Source organism: Sapajus apella, unplaced genomic scaffold, assembly GCF_009761245.1.
Source record: "Sapajus apella isolate SASKATOON/1434 unplaced genomic scaffold, GSC_monkey_1.0 scaffold55, whole genome shotgun sequence".
Classification (NCBI taxonomy): Eukaryota; Metazoa; Chordata; class Mammalia; order Primates; family Cebidae; genus Sapajus; species Sapajus apella.
The window spans coordinates 14,935,281-14,955,249 of record NW_022436995.1 but is presented as its reverse complement, the minus strand read 5'-3'; the positions used below and the strand labels follow the sequence as shown (position 1 = coordinate 14,955,249).

General features: G+C 51.9%; 1 protein-coding gene across 3 annotated transcripts; it reads left to right on the top strand.

The window, feature by feature from the left end:
- The first annotated feature begins 434 nt into the window (after positions 1–434).
- On the top strand, positions 435–18,349 carry LOC116527676 (cholesterol side-chain cleavage enzyme, mitochondrial). 3 transcript variants are annotated; one of them, XM_032244816.1, is made up of 9 exons: positions 435–914; positions 7,845–8,000; positions 11,160–11,359; positions 12,400–12,603; positions 13,246–13,406; positions 16,512–16,678; positions 16,923–17,001; positions 17,469–17,666; positions 18,093–18,349. In XM_032244816.1, exons 1-9 carry the CDS (start codon positions 646–648, stop codon positions 18,222–18,224), a joined length of 1,566 nt encoding a protein of 521 aa, XP_032100707.1. In that variant the 5' UTR covers positions 435–645; the 3' UTR covers positions 18,225–18,349. The 3 variants fall into 3 exon arrangements, with proteins under 3 accessions (XP_032100707.1, XP_032100708.1, XP_032100709.1); XM_032244817.1 differs by lacking the exon at positions 16,923–17,001 and having other exon boundaries at positions 13,246–13,395; XM_032244818.1 differs by lacking the exons at positions 16,512–16,678; positions 16,923–17,001.
- Positions 18,350–19,969: the final 1,620 nt, after the last annotated feature.

Sequence of the window (19,969 nt, the reverse complement as noted above, 5' to 3'; positions counted from 1 at the left end):
AAAAAAAAAAAAAAAAAAAAAAATACTTGTGTTATAATTGCCCACAGTATTCAGCACAGTACATGCTGTACATGTTTGTAGTCTAGGAGTAATAGGCTATGACATCCAGGCTTGTGTCAGTGAACCCTTGTGATGTTCACACCGCAATGAAACAGCCTAAGGATGCATTTCTCAGAACATATCCCAGTTGTTCAACGATGTGTGTCTATACAGTGGGGCCATAACTAAGATGTATGTTGTTCCAAACTGACTCTGACCTTCTCTTGGGCCCCCCAAACACGGGTTGTCTGCAATCTTGACCAAAGGCTGCCAGGGCATGCACTCTGCTGCAGGGGCCAGTAGGAGGCCCCAGCTCAGGTGAAGTCACAGGCAGATATTTCAGGAGTCTGCTGGGGCTGGCCCTGAGGGCAGAGACAGAGGCCCTCCCTGGCTGCAGAAATTCCAGACTGAACCTTCATACTGAGTAAGGGAGGAGCTGTGTGTGGGCTGGAGCCGGCAGGATGAGGAAGGGCGTGGAAGTTTTATCAGCCTCTGGTGTGGCCTTGAGATGGTAGTTATAATCTTGGCCCTGGTGTCCCAGGCCCACAGTCATCCTGGGAGTCCCTGTTAGAGTGAAGCAGGTACAGTCACAGCTGTGGGGACAGCATGCTGGCCAAAGGTCTTCCCCCACGCTCAGTCCTGGTCAAAGGCTGCCAAACCTTTCTGAGTGCCCTCAGGGAGGGGCTGGGGCGTCCCAGGGTGCCCACCGCCGAGGGAGCTGGAATCTCCACTCGCAGTCCTCGCCCCTTTAATGAGATCCCCTCTCCTGGTGACAATGGCTGGCTAAACCTGTACCATTTCTGGAGAGAGTTGGGCACACACAAAATCCACCTTCACCAAGTCCAGAATTTCCAGAAGTATGGCCCCATTTACAGGTAAGTCTGGCAGAGGGTGGGAGCTGATGGGACAGGGAGGAGGAGGGGCCCAGGCAGACAGGCTGAGCTCCCCACTCCCCAAATAGGCTGTTCTCCGCTTTCAAACTGCTGTCCAACTTCTCTTTTTTTTTTTTTTTTTTTTTTTTGTAATACAATACAGAAATATATCGGGGATATTTCAAAATTCAACATTTCAATCTGTGAATGTCTTAATCAAGTACCCTAAACCAGGCATCCACTTTTGAAACAATTGGTGGCAAGACCACCAGCCATCTGCAGGGAAGATCTTTAACGGGTCCAAACCCTAGATCTAGCACGGCGCGGGGGCTCACACCCGTAATCCCGGCACGTCGGGAGGCCGAGGCAGGCGGATCACTTGAGGTTAGGAGTTCGAGACCAGCGTGGCCAACATGGTGAAACCCTGTCTTTACTAAAAATACAGAAATTAGCCGGGAGTGGTGGCGGACGCCTGTAATCCCAGCTACTCGGGAGGCTGAGGCAGGAGAATCGCTTGAACCTGGGAGGCGGAGGTTGCAGTGACCAAGATCGCGCCATTGCACTCCAGCCTGGGCGACAGAGCGCGACTCAGTCTCAAACAAAACAAAACAACTCCTTGGTCTGAGGAAGGGCCACTGCTAAGTTTCGAACTCCTGGCCCTGGAGCTGTCAGCCCAGGCAGCGAGTTTTGAAAACGGGGGGAGGGCGAGTGATTTGCAGTTCAGAGCACAGAGTGAAAAGGTCGCAGCGTGGTCAAGTTTGGCGCCAGCGACAACCCCAGCTTTCCTCCCAGCGCGCGCCGCCGCCGCCGCCGCCGGAGCCGGGGCCGCGCGATTCCGGCCTTGGGTCCGCCCTGGCGTCGCCCCCGGCCCGCTCCTGCGCTCTGCGCTAGCCGCTCATCTCCGCCTCACCTCGGTGGCCGCCCCAGCCCATCCGCCCCCGGGTGGGCCAGCGTTTACCTCAGGGCGAGGTCGAGGCGCTGCCGGTTCCTAGGTCCCGTCACTCTGCCGCCAAGTTCCCCTGCACGGAATCCATGCGCTTTGAGGTGTTACCGGGGCGCTGGGACGCTAGCTCCGCGGGTCCTGCCAGGAGGCAGCGGCAAAGCAGGGAGCGTTTCTCCGGCCAGACTGCGCCGGTGCTGCATCCCCGGCCCACCTCGGCTGGCTTCGGCTGGCCTCGGCCCTTGCTCGCGGCGCTCACTCGAGCTCACCCGAGCCTACCCGAGCTTACCCGAGCCCACTCGAGCTGACCCAAGCCCACCCGAGCTCACCCGAGCCTACCCGAGCTCTCCCGAGCCCACTCGAGCTGACCCAATCCCACCCGAGCTGACCCGAGCTGACCCGAGCCCGCCCGCGCCAACAGTGGGGCACTACCATGACGACTGGGGCGGCCTGCCCTCTCCTGTCCAACATCTGATCTTACTTCTCAGGCCTGGGATGGTGGCAGGTAAAAGGGAAAGTATTCCCGGTTCCCAGGCCTGAGGCCTGAACCTTCCGCAGATCCCACTCCCTCTGAAACTCTGAGAGAGAGGTGATTACTAAGTGCCTGCCTACATCCGTGATCCTCCGACAAGTTGCAAGCGTTTGTTATCCCCAAGGTCAGAGGAGACTGAGGCTCAGAGAGGTCACCCAGCGAGATTCCCGTCCTGCTGGGGAGCTGACCTTGCCCTCGGCCCTGGGGCTCTGGAGCCCCTGAGTTTGTCCCTGCCCTGTCCCAAGAATCGGCCTGGCTTCCTGCTAGGAGGAAAGGCCCTTTTTTGGTCTTTGGGTCTCTAAGCCCCCAGGGCCTGTGGCTTTTTTTTTTTTTTCCTTTTCTTTTTTTGGCGTCTTGCTCTGTCGCCCAGGCTGGAGTGCAGTGGCGCAATTTCGGCTCACCGCAACCTCCGCCTCCCGAGTTCAAGCGATTCTCCTGCCTCAGTCTCCTGACTAGCTGGGAATACAGGCGCGTGCCACCAGGCCCAGCTAATTTTTTTTGTATTTTTAGTAGAGACGGAGTTTCACCATGTTGGCTAGGCTGGTCTTGAACTCCTGACCTCCTGATCCACCCTCCTTGGCCTCCCAAAGTGCTGGGATTACAGGCATGAGCCACTGCGCCTGGCGGGCCTGTGGCTTTTTCCTGGAAAAACTGCTAAAGCTGGTTTCCACGGTGGGGAACCTTCAAGCCACCCCTGAGTTCTTTGCTAAGAGTCTGGTTGAGAGGGAAGGGAGGTGGTGTAGTGGGTGGTTTGGGGCTGGGAGGGGAGACCGGGAGGGATACTACATTTTCGTTTAAATGAAAGGTCTTTACAACTCAGAGCATTCTAATGGGTCAGTCACGAAGGGGACAGACGGATATAATGAGTTGGCGGGTTTGATGGCTGGGCTGGGGTGGGAGGGAGGACAGGCTAGTTTGTGTTGGGGCTTCAGCTGCTGCCCCCCTCCCTGCCTCCCTCCGTCTGTCAAAACTCCTTTAAAGTCCAAACTGCCCCTTTTGATAGCTGGTTGGTGGCAAGAGCTTCCCTTACCCCACACCCCACCTCATTCAGGATTGAGTGCTGGGCTTGGGAGGTTGCTCCCTTCTGGGTCTCCCCTTCCTCCCCGCTCTCCTAGGCCTGTTGGTGCCTCTGTCCCGTGCTCACTTCACATAGATCTCTAGCTACTTCCTCCTCTCTTCCCTTTTCACCACTTCCTAGACCCCCTGTAGCAACTCCTTCTTTTATACAGCCCCTGCGTTACCGGTGGAGGGTGTCCAGGTTCTTGGCATCTTGAACAAAGAATAGGACAAAATGCACAAACAAAGCAAGGAAAGAATGAAGGGATTTATTGAAAATAAAGTACACTCCACAGCATGGGGGTGGGCCAAACGCAGGGGCTCAAGGGTCCCATTACAGAATGGCGGGGAATTTACCCCCTAGAGAATTCCACTGGCTACTTGAGGTATGCCTTATGTAAATGGAGAGGATGAAGTATTCAGGCTACAAAGTCATACGCCCTGTGGAGAGGATATTTCCTGTTAGAGCTGCAGTGTGAATCGGCCATATGTTCCAGACCCTATTTTCCTGCCTTACCTTTCTGTTTTCTCAGTCACTTCCATCTGAATCTTGTAACATGTCCTTGTAGTTGGTGTTATTACTTCCCCATTTTACAGATGGGGAAACCGAGGCCTAGTGAGAAGAAGGGTCTTGTCAATGTTACACAACTCAGGAGAGCAAAGCCAGGGTGGGAACCAGAATTGTCTGACTTCCAGCTGTGTGTATCATTATACTTGAACTTACAGCTAATAAACAATAAACTTCTGAATAAATGTGAGGAATTTAAAATATAACTTTTGTGGGGTTTTTTCTAACACAAAGGCTGTTCTTGTTTTATATAGAGCGATTTAGAAAATGGAAAATTTAGAAAAATGAAAAATTGAAGTCAGGTACAATCAATTCCAATAACATTTAAGTCTCATTAAGAACGTGACTATACGACCGGGCTCAGTGGCTCACGCCTGTAATCCCAGCACTTTGGGAGGCCGAGGCGAGTGGATCACCTGAGGTCAGGAGTTCAAGATCGGCCTGACCAACATGGAGAAACCACATCTCTACTAAAAATACAAAATTAGCTGGGCGTGGTGGCTCATGCCTGTAATCCCAGCTACTAGGGAGGCTGAGGCAGGAGAATTGCTTGAACTCGGGTGGCTGAGGTTGCGGTGAGCTGAGATTGTGCCATGGCACTCCAGCCTGGGCAATAAGAGCGAAACTCTGTCTCAAAAAAATAAAGAAAGAAAGAAAAAGAATATGAAAATACTATATACGCTACCTGTGTTGTGTTGTCCCACAATAATATATCAAGGACTTCTTTCCTCATTTCTCTCTCTAATATAAAATTATTTTTCTTAATTTAAGAGGAAGTGCTGTTTAGTGGTCCTCAGACTTTTCTGGGGATAGATCCCATTTCATTTATTTGTATCGTCTTCCTTTTTCTTGATCTATCTTGTATTTATTTTTTTTTTTTGAAACAGGGTCTTGCTCGGTCTCCCAGGCTGGAGTACAGCTGTGCCATCATAGCTCACTGTAGCCTTGAACTCCAGGGCTCAAACGATCCTCCCCCTCTTTCCTCAGCTTCCCAAAGCACTGGGATTGCAGGTGTGAGCCACTATGCCTGGCCTGGAATATAATTATAAAAAACAGCATGGTAGTCCACAGTATAGATTTTTTTTCCCACCAGTTCTTTAAAGTGAATGTACAACCTACTTTAGACTTTTTTCTGTTAGACGTGATGCTGCAATGGACATCCTCATCCATCAGACATCGTTGTTGATGTCAGATCATTGCCTTGGGCTAGATTCCCAGAAGTGGAATTGATCATGATAACAGCAGTTCAAGGGCTTGGCTGAGCTGGGGATATGGAGCTAGTTAGTGCAAAGACACGTGGTAGCTGGAAAAACACTGAGGGGATTTTTTTTGGGAGGCCACAGAACAAGTGAAGGCCTGAGACTCATCAAAGTAGGTCCAGGCTTTCTGGCTCAGTGGTTAAGGCAGCACAATGAGAGGAGAGAGAGAGAGAACACGCGCACACACGAGTGCCCTTGGCTTGTATCTGTATGTTTTTATACTTTGCCTAAAAATATATCTTAAATTAACTTTCTTAGACAAAAGGGAGAGGCAAGCAAGAAGTTATTGGCAAGACCAGCTCCTAATACCTCAACGTGGGTTTAAGATCTCTCAAAGTCATTGAGTGGTCGGTGAAAAAGAAAGAGAGACAAGGAAAAAGTTTTCCTTAAAGCTGGGCCCAGGGAAGACACCACGTAATGCTGCTCCGTGAATGCCTGACATTCCCCTGAAAACCTCAGTTTTTTTATTGTGCTCTTTCAATGGGGGGAAGGGAGGAGCGAGGTTACGCAAAGTTTCAGTGATAATTATACAAAAAGAATACATTTGCAAAAACTGGTGCACAAAAATCACAACGTGGTATTATAAAAGCAGAACAATGTAAAGATAACTTTCTGTGTGTCAGCACAGAAATCACACACCTTAGCAAGAATAGAGGTTAAACATAAACTTATGATTATCAGCAAGAACATATTGGGCTCACAGCTGCAGAGGGAACAGGATCTGACACAGGACAACCAGCCTGACCACAAAAACTGCAAGAGGAGGGGGCTCCCTGCCGGCCTGGAGGAGCAGTGGGAGAAGAAAGACTTTTACATCCTTGTCTTCACCACAGAGACAGACGCCTCTCATGCATCGTTTATAGGCTCTCCATAAGGGTCGCATTCCCTTTCCAGGGCCATAATCAATATGCCTTTCCTGGGAAGGAATCCAGGTAATAAACCTCTCCATTACACGTCCGTTTATAGGCCCTCTGCAACGAGACCCTCATGACGTGCTGTCATCTCTCTCCGGTAGTCAAGCTACGTGGTTAGTCCTTTTCACAGAGTTCCTGTTTTTACCAGAACAGTTCAGCAGAGCCAAAGTTACAAGTCACATCTCAGCAGGGCCAAAGTTACAAGTCACATCTCAGCATTTCACATTGTCCTTCATTTTCTCAAATATAATCGATACAGCAAGTAACACAAAGCAATAACTCCTTTCGGGGAAACGAAATTCTAAGATAATTTACAGGTTAAAAATCAACAACAATTTCTTCTCATTTCAGATAGCTTGGGTTTTGCCAATTCTTCCAGAAGCTTGGGGTTGCTCAGTCACCACAGAGGGTTTCAGAGTATTCCCAACAAGAAGTGAAATTTCCTGTTGTTTTGTAGTAGCTGTATTTTTATTTCTCATTTTTTTGCTTAAATAATCGAATTGGTTTTCTGGCAGCTCTGGAAACTAGAAGTCAGAGATCAAGGTTTTGGGTGAGTTGCTTGCTCTCTTCTGAGGCCTCTCTCCTTGGAGTTAGATGCCGTCTTCTCTCCATGTGTTGACGTGGTCTTTCCTCCATGTGTATCCATGTCCTCTACTCTTCGTGGAAGAACACCAATCATGTCTAACAGTTGTATTTGGCCAGGCACGGTGGCTCACACCTGCTGTCCCAGCACTTTGGGAAGCTGAGGTGGGAGGATCTCTTGAGCCCAGGAGTTTGAGACCAGCCTGGGAAACATGGCAAAATCTCATCTATAAAAAAAATACAAAAATTAGCAAGGCATGGTGGTGGGTGCCTACAGTCCCAGTTACTTGGGGGAGCTGAGGTGAGAGGATTGCTGGAGCCTGGGAGGTCAGGGCTGCAGTGAGCCGTGATCACACCACTGCACTCCAGCCTGGGTAACAGAGACTCTGCCTCAAAACAATGACAAAAACCCAGTTGTATTTAATAGAGACTGTCTGCAAAGCGATTTGCAAACCCTTCCTCCCTGCCTGTAGGCTGGGGCCTGATGTTTTACTGAAGTTTTATTTTAATAGAGACAAAGTATGTTGTCGGGTGGCCTCTGACTCTTAGGGGCAGGGTGGCCACTCCCAGAATTTCAGTTGTAGAGTCTGGCAGGGATTTGGCCTGGAATATGGCCTACCTTGCAAGCTATAGAGTCACTCTAGCCGTGACATGAAAGTGTGCCATGGTTCTGAGCTCTGTGGACGGGTGAGAAGCAGCGGCTGCTGTGGAGTGAACACAGGAAGAGTGTGCGTGGAGCAAAGGACTTGCTGGTCCATGGAAGGCTCTGGGGTGGGCTTTGGGCTGGCCCTGGGGATGTGCTGTAGGACAGTAGCAACAGTGATCATAAAGCTGTCACTTGTAGAATGTTTAACAAAGGTCACATCCATATACTTGCTATCATCTTGTCCTTCAGCAACGCTGTGAGACAGGTGGTGTTTGTCTTTATTTTATAGAAAAGGAAACTGAGACTCAGAGGGGTTAAGGGCCTTGGCTCAGGTCCTACAGTCAGCAAGTTGTGGAACTGTGAGGCAGCTCTGCTGAGCCTGTATCCACAGCTCTGCTTGGATCCATCCATCACCCTCTCTCTCCCACCCCTCCAGGGAGAAGCTTGGCAATGTGGAGTCGGTTTATGTCATCGACCCTGAAGATGTGGCTCTTCTCTTTAAGTTCGAGGGCCCCAGCCCGGAACGATTCCTCATCCCGCCCTGGGTCGCCTATCACGAGTATTACCAGAGACCAGTAGGAGTCTTGTTGAAGTGAGTCCTGGGCCATCTCCCAGGGTCTGGAGGGAGGTGGTGGGGAGCTGTGGAGAGGACAGAGGCTAGGGGTGAGGGGCTGAGGCCAGGCTTCCCCTGTGCCTCCTAGCAGGGCCTCTAGGTGAATACCCGTCATTATCTTGCCTCCCTAAAACAAATGATAATGATGATGATGATGATGAATTGCTCCGCCAGCCTTCAGGGAAATGGTCATACTAAAGATCCTAATGAATAATTAAAGAGCTGGCAAAGTTCTCAATGATTGGCTTGCTTACTGAGTCCCACCTTTCTGAGCACACTTGATGAGTCAGGACTTGTTCCAGGAGCTGGGAATACAGTGACAAATAGAGCAGGGACCTGCCACTGTGAGTCCCATACAGGCTAAAGGGGCAGTGAGGCATTTGCCCTACATGGGCACAGATCAGTGTTTTTAAGTGTGGTGGATACCGTTTTCTACCAAATTGTTCATCAATTTTTTTTTTTTTTTTTTTTGAGACAGAGTTTCACTTTTGTTGCCCAGGCTAGAGTGCAATGATGCAATGCTGGCTCACTGCAGCCTCTGCCTCCGGGGTTCAAGTGATTCTCCTGCCTCAGCCTCCCGAGTAGCTGGGATTACAGGCATGTGCCACTACGCCCGTCTAATTTTTTGTATTTTTAATAGAGACAGGATTTCTCCATGTTGGTCAGGCTGGCCTTGAACTCCCAACCTTAGGTGATCCTCCTGCCTCTGCCTCCCTGGGAGACTAGGCGTGAGCCACTGTGCCTGACCCATCAATTTATTTTTATTTTTTTATTTTGAGATGGGGTTTACCGTGTCACCCAGGCTAGAGTACAGTGGTTCAATCATGGCTCACCGCAGCCTCTGCCTCCCCGGCTCAGGTGATCCTCCCACCTCAGCCTCCCACACCCAGCGTGTCACCACACCCAGCCAGGTTTTACATTTTTAGTACACATGGGATTTCGCCATTTGCCCAGGCTGGTCTTGAACTCCTGGGCTCAAGTGATCCTCCCGCTTTGGCCTCCCAAAGCGCTAGGATTATAGGCATGAGCCACCACACTCAGTCCATCAAAAATGTAAAATGTGGATGGGTGCACACACCCGTAAAATGTGGGGTGGGGTGCAGTAGCTCATGCCTGTAATCCCAGCACTTTGGGAGGCCAAGGAGGACAGATTGCTTGAGCTTAGGAGTTCAAGACCACCCTGGGCCACACAGTAAGAGCCCATCTCTACAAAAAATAAAAAATTAGCTGGGTGTGGTGGCATATGCCTGTGGTCCCAGCTATTTGCGAGGCTGAGGCCAGAGACTTGCTGGAGCTCAGGAAGCAGAGATTGCTGTAAGCAGAGATCACACTACTGTACTTTTGAAACAGATCCTGTCTCAAAAGAAAAAAGGTAAAATGCAACCATATCAAGTGTTAAGGCTACAGAACAGCTGGAGCTCTCATCTGTTGCTGGTGGGAGTGTAAACTGGAGCCACCACTTTGGAAAATGACTGGACATTTTGACTTCAGGGATATATTCCAAAGAATATCCCTGATTTGAGGGATGTGTAATAGAATGTTTGCAGTAGTACTGTTCATGATATTAAAAACCAGAAAGCTACTTAAATGCCCAATAGGTTTGTAAGTGAGTGAACTGTAGTACACACCAGTCAAAATGAAGGGTCTCGGTGTCCCACAGCAATATGGATGATACTTAGAACGATACAACTAAGTGGAAAAAGCAAGTCTGACAAAGCATGACAGTTTTTTATTTTATTTTATTTTATTTGAGATGGAGTCTCGCTCTGTCAAGTGTGTTGGAGTGCAATGGCATGGTCTCAGCTCACTGCAACCTCCACCTCCCTGGTTCAAGTGATTCTTCTGGCTCAGCCTCCTGAGTAGCTGGGATAACAGGCGCCCACCACCACACCCAGCTAAATTTTGTGTTTTTAATAGAGACAGCGTTTCACCAGGTTAGCCAGGCTGGTCTCAAACTCCTGACCTCAGGTGATCCACCTGCCTTGACCTCCCCAAGTGCTGGGATTGTAGGCGTGAGCCACTGTCCCTGGCCAACAGCTTTTTAAAAGAAGTTAAAAACAAGTATATATTTTATAATAGTATCTTTTAGGAATAAATGGAGATCAGATCAAATTAGACACAGACAGGAGCAAGGGATTGTGGTGGGTGGTCTCCTTAGAAGCGAACCAAGGATGTGAAAGGACCAGTGTAAGTTACTGTCAAGTTCCTAGTTTTCGTGGTGGGTGGTAAGTTTACGATAACATTCTTACCAAGTCACGAAGAGGATTTTGCATGGATTGATTTTCAAGAGTGTGCCATGGCCCGGCGCGGTGGCTCATCCTTATAATCCCAGCACTTTGGGAGGCCGAGGTGGGCAGATCACAAGGTGAGGAGATCGAGACCATCCTGGCTAACATGGCGAAACCCCGTCTCTACTAAAAATAAAAAACAAAAAATTAGCCAGGCATGTAGTCTCAGCTACTCGGGAGGCTGAGGCAGGAGAATCACTTTAACCTGAAAGGTGGAGTTTGCAGTGAGCTGAGATCACATCACTGCACTCCAGCCTGGGCGACAGAGCGAGACTCTGTCTTAAAAAAAAAAAAAAAAAAAAGGAATGTACTATGAATTGAGGTTTATTAGGACCAACCCAGTTCTGGACACCTGAGGTCCTCCAACAGAAGGGAATAATGGGATGTGTAGGGGGTGCAGAAGAGGAGAAGCTGGTCAATTTCGTTTGTGCAAGAGTCAGAAAATGTTATACGGAGGGGACCTGGAGTGTCAAAGGTGAGCGTCAGCCAGGAGAAAGTGGGGGGTGGGAGGGTGGCATGAAAGGCCTGCCTGCAGCTGAGGCAAAGAGCCTGAAAGTTACGCAAAGAGTTCTGAGAATGTCCGTTCCCCGCTCTCAGCGGAGCTGGTGGAGGGGAGTTGGGTTTTGTTCCCCTTCACTTTCTTTTTCCCTTTCTCTTCTCCCAGCCAGGCAGAGCAGGGAGGAGGTGAGAGGCAGAGAGCACTGGGAGAGATGAGGGCAGGGGCCCTGGTGGGAATGCTGGATGCTGTGAGCTGTGACTCAGCTTCCTGGGAAAACTGAGTCAGCCCCCTCTGTGTTCGCCAGGCCTGGGGTCTGTGACTATGAGGGCTTGTGGGCCCATGTTTTCTCAGGAAGTCAGCAGCCTGGAAGAGAGACCGACTGGCCCTGAACCAGGAGGTGATGGTTCCAGAGACCACCAAGAACTTTGTGCCCCTGTTGGATGCAGTGTCTCGGGACTTTGTCAGTGTCCTGCACAGGCGCATCAAGAAGGCGGGCTCTGGAAATTTCTCAGGGGATATCAGTGATGACCTGTTCCGATTTGCCTTTGAGTGTAAGGGGCTTGCACCTGGCTTGCAGTGGGCATGGGGGTGGGTGTTCACTCTCTTACCTTCAGGTTCAGCACCGACCTTGCAGAGGTACTGAGATTGGCTTCTGGGATGAGCTTCTGACCACACCCTCCATTGCCAGCTACCCAGACGCAATTTAAGACCACCCTTGGCAACAGAGTGAGACCCCTCGCTCTGGGGTTCCCTCACCTGGCATTCTCTCTCATCTGGCATTTGTGCTGTAGGAGCAATGGTCCCCAACATACAGGACACTATTGCCACCATCCTCCAAATCCAGAGCTTGGCTTGGCCCTTCATTCTGCAAGTCTCCACCTCCCGGGACATAGACCTCTGAAGTCGGATAGGGTAGAGGAGAGCTCAGTGGTTCATCTGAGGTGGGCATTGAAGAATCTGTAGGAGTTATCTAGATGGGGTAAGGAAGTCAGGCAGTAGAGGTAGAGGGAACAGCACATGTAAAGGCCCCATGGCTTGATGAAGATCGTGTGGTCATAGCAAGAAACTGAGGTACCCAGAGCTTTGTATGAAAACAGTATTCAAATTCCTCACCTGATAGGTGGGGAGAACTTGAGGCTGTTGTAACTTCTTAGGTCCAGCAAGACTAGGTCCGGGATGGTTAATTATCCAGGGCCTTATGACCCTCAGCCTCCTTTCTGATCTGTTTCAGGAAGTATTTAGCCAATTCAGCCAATTACAGATGAGGAATTTCTCCTGGTGGAAGTATGGTCAGAGCAGTTGCATCCTGGGCTAGGCCCTCTCCTAGCTGTGCCAGAGACCTTGCTTCCCACCTTTCAGGTGTTCCACATGCCCTTCTGCGGAACCTACGTGGTTTCCAGAGGCCAGCTTTCTCAGCCTTGCATCTTAGCCCTTTGGGACTCAGGCCTCAATTTCTTTACTGAAGGAGGCTGAGGGTAGGGGCAAGAGACGCTTCATGCTGAGGGAGATGAGGGTGGAGGAGTCCCTGCGGGTTGTGGCTCTCAGATGGCCCTGCTGGAAGTGGCTTCTCAGCCTCTGCCTCTCCCTGCAGCCATCACTAATGTCATTTTTGGGGAGCGCCAGGGGATGCTGGAGGAGGTAGTGGACCCCGAGGCCCAGCAGTTCATCAATGCCATCTACCAGATGTTCCACACCAGCGCCCCCATGCTCAACCTCCCCCCAGACCTGTTCCGTCTGTTTAGGACCAAGATCTGGAAGGACCATGTGGCCGCGTGGGACACGATTTTCAATAAAGGTGAGGGTTCCTCCGGCTGCACTCTCCTCCTGGGAGCCCCAGGCGTCAGCCAGCCCCTTTGTCCCAAGCTATGTCAATGAGCGCTGACTTGACATGCAGGAAACGCACATGGTGGTGGGCAGGTGTGGGTGTCAGGAAGGCCCTGGGACCCCTGGAAATGGCAGGCGGAAGGCTGGCTGGCTGTTGGGGATTATTAGATTTTTCTGGAAAAAGAGGAGCGAAGACGGCTGTGATCTTCTTCAAAGGAGCTCATGCTCCCCAGAGGGTGGAGGGCCGGTGTCTGAGCCATGGCTGTGCTGGATGACAGGGACTTGGGGAAGGGTGGGTGGAGTAGGCTGGTCAGGATATGGCAGAGTCAGATCCCACCTCTGCCCTTTATGGCTACGTGACCTTGGGCAAGTGACTATCTCTCTCTGCATCTGTTATCTGTGAAATGGGGATGATGTCATATATCCCAAGAATTCAATGACAAAACAGATATGAAGGGCTTAGTACAGAGTAAGTGCTCAGTAAAACGGCAGCATAAGAAGCACAGGGCTCCAGAATCCCCAGGCCCTTTGTGCCACCTCTCACCACAGACTGCCCTCCTTCCTGCCCACCTGCAGGGAACCTCACTCTTTTTTCTTTCCCCCTGACCCACAGCTGAGGCATACACCCAGAACTTCACCTCGGAATTGAGACAGAAAGGAAAGGTTGACCACAATTACCGTGGCATCCTCTACAGACTCCTGGGAGACAGCAGGCTGCCCTTCGAGGACATCAAGGCCAATGTCACGGAGATGCTGGCAGGAGGTGTGGACACGGTGAGGTGGCTGTAGGGGCAGCGCCTTGTTCCCCCTGTGCCCACGTGCCCCTCTTTGTCTAAAACCCTGTTGCCAAGGGGGCCCTACCCATGTAGGATATGTCTCCCTCCCCACTGCTATTTCTTAAGTGCTAATCTCTTAGGAAGGTGAGGTCAAAGTCAAGTCAACCTGGCCATGATTTCAAGCCGATCAGCCATTTTTCTTTGCCTGTGAGAGAGGAGTGGCCAGGCATGGTGGCAAGGCCCAGGCTCCAAGCGGAGTCTCTACAGGAGGAGATCCCCTCTGGATGCTCACTCCGTCAGAGCTCTGCTGACGGAGGACAACACCCCCAGCTCCTGGGGGAGAACATGCTCACTCAAATCCGGGGAAGCAGGCAGGAGCCTGGAAACACTGGGAGGCCAGGGGCATTTGCTGTGGGCTCTGCCGTCCAGGGTCTTTTTGTTGTCCTCCCTCCTCCCCCTTCCAGCCCTCAGTACCCTACACTGCCCCCAAGGCCCAGAGGCATCCCTTGTGCTCCCTCCATAGCAGCATGGCACCCCAGAAACATCTTTTTCTGGATGTTAAGAATGATTAGTCCTGTGTGATATCCCATTTTCCAATTTTAAAATTTTTTATTATACTTTAAGTTCTGGGGTACATGTGCAGAACATGCAGGATTGTTACATAGGTATACACATGCCATGGTGGTTTGCTGCATCCATCCCCCTGTCATCTACATTAGGTATTTCTCCTAATGCTATCCCTCCCCAATCCTCCCACCTCCTGCTATCCCTCCCCTAGACCCCTACCCCCATCCCCGACAGGATGATGTTCCCCTCCCTGTGTCCGTGGGTTCCCATTGTTCAACACCCACTTATGAAATTTTTAAAGCTTCCGCATGCTAATGTGGTGGTGGAGTTGTTTAGTATTTACTGACTAGTTAAGGCTTAGGCACTGGGCTGTAAAAAGGAAGAATACAATGTCCTCACATGGCTCAGAGGGGAGGGGTGTACTGGCTTGCTAGGGCCGCTGTAACCAAATCCCACAGACTGGGGGGCTTAAACGACAGACATTTATTTTCTCACAGTTCTGGAGGCTGGATGTCCAAAGTCGAGGTGTTGGCAGGGTTGGTGCATTCTAAGGCGTCTCTCCTTGGCTTGTAGATGGCCGTCTTCTCCCTCTCTCTCGCTTGAGCTTCCCTCTGTGTCTGTGTCAGAATCATCTCAGCTCATGAAGACACTAGTCAGTCAGGATTGGATTGTGATCCTCCTCGAGGACTTCATTTTACTTTAAAATCTTTAAAGGTTCTATCTCCAAAGACAGTCACATTCTGAGGTTCTGAGGTTAGGACTTCAACAGATGAATTTTGAGAGGGGCTATACCATTCAGCTTGTGACAGGGAGGCCGCGATGCCAACGGAGGGGTGGCACACTGCAATGACGGAGGCAAGCGGCCTCCACTGGACAAGCCGAGATGTGGAGACTGACTCACGTGGCCGTGAAGGACACAGAGAAGGCTCCACAGAGGGCCTAAAATTCTTGCAGGCTGCTGCCAGGAGGAGAGAGGAGAAATAGCGTTTCAGGAGCAGGGAGAAGCACATGTCAAGCCCCTTGGGTGAATCACTTTCATCCCAGGTATTAGATCTGTGTAACACTCTGATAAAGGGGTTTTGGTCCCTGGGACCAGGCTGCAGATGGAGGCTCTGAGCATACCTTAAACATAGTTCATTGTCTATTATGCAGAAGAGATCTTCAAAAATCACTCACCTGCACCAAAGAAATGATTACTGTGAGGTAACATTTATTAAGCACATGTTGTACAGCTGGCAGGGTTCTAAGCTGTTTACATATGTTACCTCATTTAATACTCACAAACAACCCTCTAAGGTATGTTACCATCATCCCCCGTTTTCAGATGAGGAAGCTGGAGCACAGAGAGGTTAAATAACTTGGTCAAGGTCACACAGCTAGTAACATAGCTTATCAAATCCCAAGTACCTCTCTATGGCAGACCTTGGCAGTACTGAGATGAAAACACACATATTGTTGGAGTCTGGCAGAGGGAGCACATCCTTCCTTCTTAGGAGGGGAAGGGAATTCCAGGAAGAGGACCTAGCATGGGGAAGACTTCAGGGCTTTGGGGGCTGTGTGCCACTCCATGTGGCTGGAACATTAGGTGCGTGTTGGAGAGAAGTGGGGAGTGGGGGATGGGGGAGCAGCAGGCAGATGTTGAGGGGCCCTGTGGCTCAGGCCTGAGACTCTGCATTTCATCTGGAGGCTCTGGGGAGCCAGGCAAGGATTTTAAGCTGAGAAGGAGCTGTGTGACAGCTTGTCATTGTTGCCCCTGCCAGGAGGAGAGAGGAGGGTGTCTAAGTCCCTTGGACAAAATATGATCCTTGGTAAGATAATGTGTCAGCAACCCATGTCCTAGTCCCCAGAAGGGAGGGCTGCTCCAGGCTAGGGTCCCAAACGGGCCTGGTTTGTCATCATTGAGGAATTTGATGAGGGTCACTCAGATTTCTGGCGAAGGGCTAGTGGTCACAACCTCTGGCTTATATTGAGATTAGCTGATTAATTTCAACACACACCACACACCAATTGCAACACTGATAGGAAACATCTGGCCGGTCCAGTTTCAGCATCTTTGAGCCTTACTTGAAGCCATGCTGTTACAGGCGAATGCTAAGGTTTTGGGAAGTTCTATTGGAGAGAGGGGTGGCTGTTTAACAAGGCATTTCAAAAGGAATAACATTCATTCTGAAGTGCAATCATGACAGAAGGATTTGGCCTCCAAGGGCCTCTGGAATTCTTTGGAAGAAGGCGTTGGCTGTGTAGCTGACACTGTACTGGCTGGGGAGATGGGTGGGTTTTTGGCAACATGAGGGATGAGGGCAGGGACAAGTGCTGCCCCAAGCATTCCTGCCTGGCCAGCAAGAAAGGCTTGTTGGACATTTCCTGTTTAAACAATGGAATGTGTTTTGCTTTTGCAGAGGATAGTCTTGGAGACTGGGATGGGGTGGGGGAAGGAGAGGTTCTTGGAAATGAAAATTTAGCATGAAGTCAAGGACCCCAAGGAGCCCTGGAGTGACAGGCCCTCCGGTCTTCTGTACGCCCTACTCCCCACCAGACATCCATGACCCTGCAGTGGCACTTGTACGAGATGGCGCGCAACCTGAAGGTGCAGGATATGCTACGGGCAGAGGTTTTGGCCGCCCGGCGCCAGGCCCAGGGAGACACGGCCACAATGCTGCAGCTGGTGCCACTCCTGAAAGCCAGCATCAAGGAGACTCTGAGGCAAGCCCACAACCACCCATACCACCCCCAACTGCAGTCCCTGGGCAAGGCCAGGGAAGTGACTGGGGCAAGGGTTAGGAGGATGGGCTGGTGGAGGAGGTTGGAAGCAGGAAGGGAAAAGTCTGGAGGAGAAAGGAAATAGAACCAGGGCCCTACTCTGGCATGAGTGCCATGCAGGGTGTGGGACTCGGGGGCTGCGACCAGCCTTCGGGGCCATCAGCTTCTGAGTGCCCTCCTCCTGCAGACTCCACCCCATCTCCGTGACCCTGCAGAGATATCTTGTAAATGATCTGGTTCTTCGAGATTACATGATTCCTGCCAAGGTAGGTGCAGCCAGCGGGCTGCAGGCTCTGCCAGTCAGAGAGGGCTGGAGCAGGCTGCAATTGCAAACAAAGGGTGGCGCTGGGGCCCTGCTGGGGCCCTTGATGGCAGCAGTCTCACTCTGAGTGAAGGGCAGAGGTGGTGGGCCTGGTGGGCGGTGACCTCTAGGATGTTATTGGAAACCAGGGTTAAGTGGAAGACTTCACGTTTTGCCTGGGTCTGAGGAAAGGGTGGAACGATCACCCTAGCCTTGTGTCTTCTGCCGTCCCCATTTGGTGGGTAAGGATCACAGAGGGATGGGGCCTTGTTCAAGGTTGCACAGTGGGCAGAATGTCCTGCCCTGGAGAGCCGGGCAGCTATTCTGGGGAGTGGGAGTGGTGGTGAGAGGGCAGGGGACTGGGGAAGGGTTGTTGTGCTCAGGGCTGTGGGGAGGCAGGGCCTACTCAGGCCTCTGATCGCCTTGCCCCAGACACTGGTGCAGGTGTCCCTCTATGCTCTGGGCCGAGAGCCCACCTTCTTCTTCGACCCGGAAAATTTTGACCCAACTCGATGGCTGAGCAAAGATAAGAACGTCACTCACTTCCGGAACTTGGGCTTTGGCTGGGGTGTGCGGCAGTGTCTGGGACGGCGGATCGCCGAGCTGGAGATGACCATCTTCCTCATCAATGTGAGTCAAGCTGGGGACATCTGGGCACCCTGGGCTGGCCCTGGCCCCAATGACGGCACCAACCTTCCTTCTCCTATCTGTCCAGAGCCCAAGGAGGTCAGGGCTGGGGCACGTCTACCTCCAGTTACTTGCTCTGACTCTCTCCCACAATTCCCGGCTGCCCCTCTTTGAGGCTCAACCACTCAGCACCCACTGTTGCCCATGGTGGTGATGGGATGGGACAGGGCTGAGGTGTGTAGAGGAGTTACGGTCTAGGCCTAAATCGAGGGAACGGAGCGCTAGGGTGCATTATCGGCACTGTGCAGGGTTACACAAGGAGCGCTCCTCACATCACACTTCATGGGCACTGCCTATGGGCGAATGGGCCTGGCCAGGGAGACAGATCCTCCTCTGCACCCCCCCAAACATACCATCGGCCTTTCTCAGATGCTGGAGAACTTCAGAGTTGAAATCCAACATCTCAGTGATGTAGGCACCACATTCAACCTCATCCTGATGCCTGAAAAGCCCATCTCCTTCACCTTCTGGCCCTTTAACCAGGAAGCAACCCAGGAGTGATCAGCAAGGATGGCCTGCAGCCGTGTGGGAGGAAACCCCGGGGGGTGGGGCCCACAGGGTCTCTGCATCTTCAGTCCTCTGTCCTCAGCCCTGCTCCTTTCTGCCCAGCCTGCTGAGCAGGTAGAGACAATAAACAGTGAACCGTGTAGTGTCTTTTGTTCTGTCAGACTCATTAGGTGCTCATCACTCCCATGGAGGTGCTCCCTGGGTTAAAGCAGGATCTGGAGCATGCTCGGGGGACCCAGGCAGCCACACTGGAAGCCACCTCTGCTGGTACCCACTCATCCATGGCAGCTCGGGAGCCAGCAGGACCAACTCCAGGCTACCCAGGGCAAGGGGTGAGGCAGAGTGAGATGGAGGAGGGGAGGGACTGCCACTGTGCCAGGAGCTACAGAAGCGTCAGGGAGAGGGACAAAGGAGAACTGGGGAGTCCTGTGGAGAGAACAGAGTGGCCCCAAGAGGCGTGGCCTAGTCCTGCCTTTCTAGGTGGACCTGCCCCGCAGGGGTAAGGCTGGCACAGGGCTCTGGTTGGGTGAATCCTGGGTGGGAGTTCCCTGTGGGGCATGAGGACTGCCTGCCAAGGCCCAGCCAGAGTCCTGGGCATGGCTAAGGCCGAGACCTGTGGGTGAGAACCCCTGCTACTGAAGGGCTGGTGTGAGGTCACTGACCGGGGACAAGAGGCCAACCTGCTTCCTCTACCCCTCCGGGGCCTCCTCTGGACTTGCTCCAGGCCTCATCTTCTTGCTCTGGGGGCTTGTACCCCTTGTCCAAGGGCAGGAGGTAGGAAGACTACTCTGCAGCAGAGCCGTTGATTGTTATTTGAACTGAATGACACTGGTCTGGATTTCCACCCCCTCATCACTCGGGGTCTCACAGCTTCTGACCTGACTCCTCTAAGCCCTCAGATATCCAGGTCCAAGTCCCACAGGCAGGTGGGGGAGCTCGTCCAGCGGAGGCCAGTGGTCCAGCTGGCCTGGCTTCTCCTGCCGGGAGCTGCAGGATCTGGGTCCACCCTTGGAGCCCTTCTGCTTTCCCCACCACGCAATCCTCTTCCCTGTTGTCTTTCTCTGTCCTTCCTGTGCCCCTTTTCTTCTACGGTTCTGAATCAGCTTTGACTCAGAAATGTTACAGCCAAAGAGGTCAAGCTCTGCCTGGAACAGATGGGGAAACTGAAGCCCAGAGAGGCTGCTTGGGTTCCTTGAGGTCACACAGTATGCTTGCTCCCAGAACCCAGGCCTCCTAATTCCCAGTGGGTACCTCCTTCCCCTGGCCCCATCTGCTCTCCTGCCCTCGCTACATTGGGACACATCATTGCCAGCTCAGCCTAGTGGCTGAATGGGGTATTTCACAATGATATGTAACTGCCACAGGAAGGCTTCAAGTCCTCAAGTCTTTCCCTTTCCAAGAGACAGACAAACCAAACTTGAAAGAAGGAATGTCAGACATGATAGATGTTTTGGAGCAGATGAAAAGGACAAGCCTCCCTCATATCTTCCAACAGAGCTGGTCTCTGGTGGCCTTGCTTCTTCTGGGGGTCTGGAAGAGGCCTGTCTCCCTGGCCCTGCTTTGGAAGGCCTCTTCTTTCCACCCTCCTGGGTCCACTGTGGCCTTTGGCTTTCCAAAGATGCTGGCTCCAGGGGCAGGCAGGAGGCTGTAAGGTTGCAGCCGAAGGCCCAGGCCCAGGCCCAGGCCCAGAGTGGGGGTCTAGAGGCAGGAAGCAGGGTGCCCAGGCTGCCCTGCTCCAG

Excerpts from the sequence above, each read along its gene's own strand:
- LOC116527676 (XM_032244816.1), top strand. The coding sequence starts at position 646 with ATGCTGGCCAAAGGTCTTCCCCCACGCTCAGTCCTGGTCAAAGGCTGC. Across the intron at positions 915-7,844 it reads AAGTATGGCCCCATTTACAG|GGAGAAGCTTGGCAATGTGG; the intron begins GTAAGTCTGGCA and ends CCACCCCTCCAG. Across the intron at positions 17,667-18,092 it reads TGACCATCTTCCTCATCAAT|ATGCTGGAGAACTTCAGAGT; the intron begins GTGAGTCAAGCT and ends GGCCTTTCTCAG.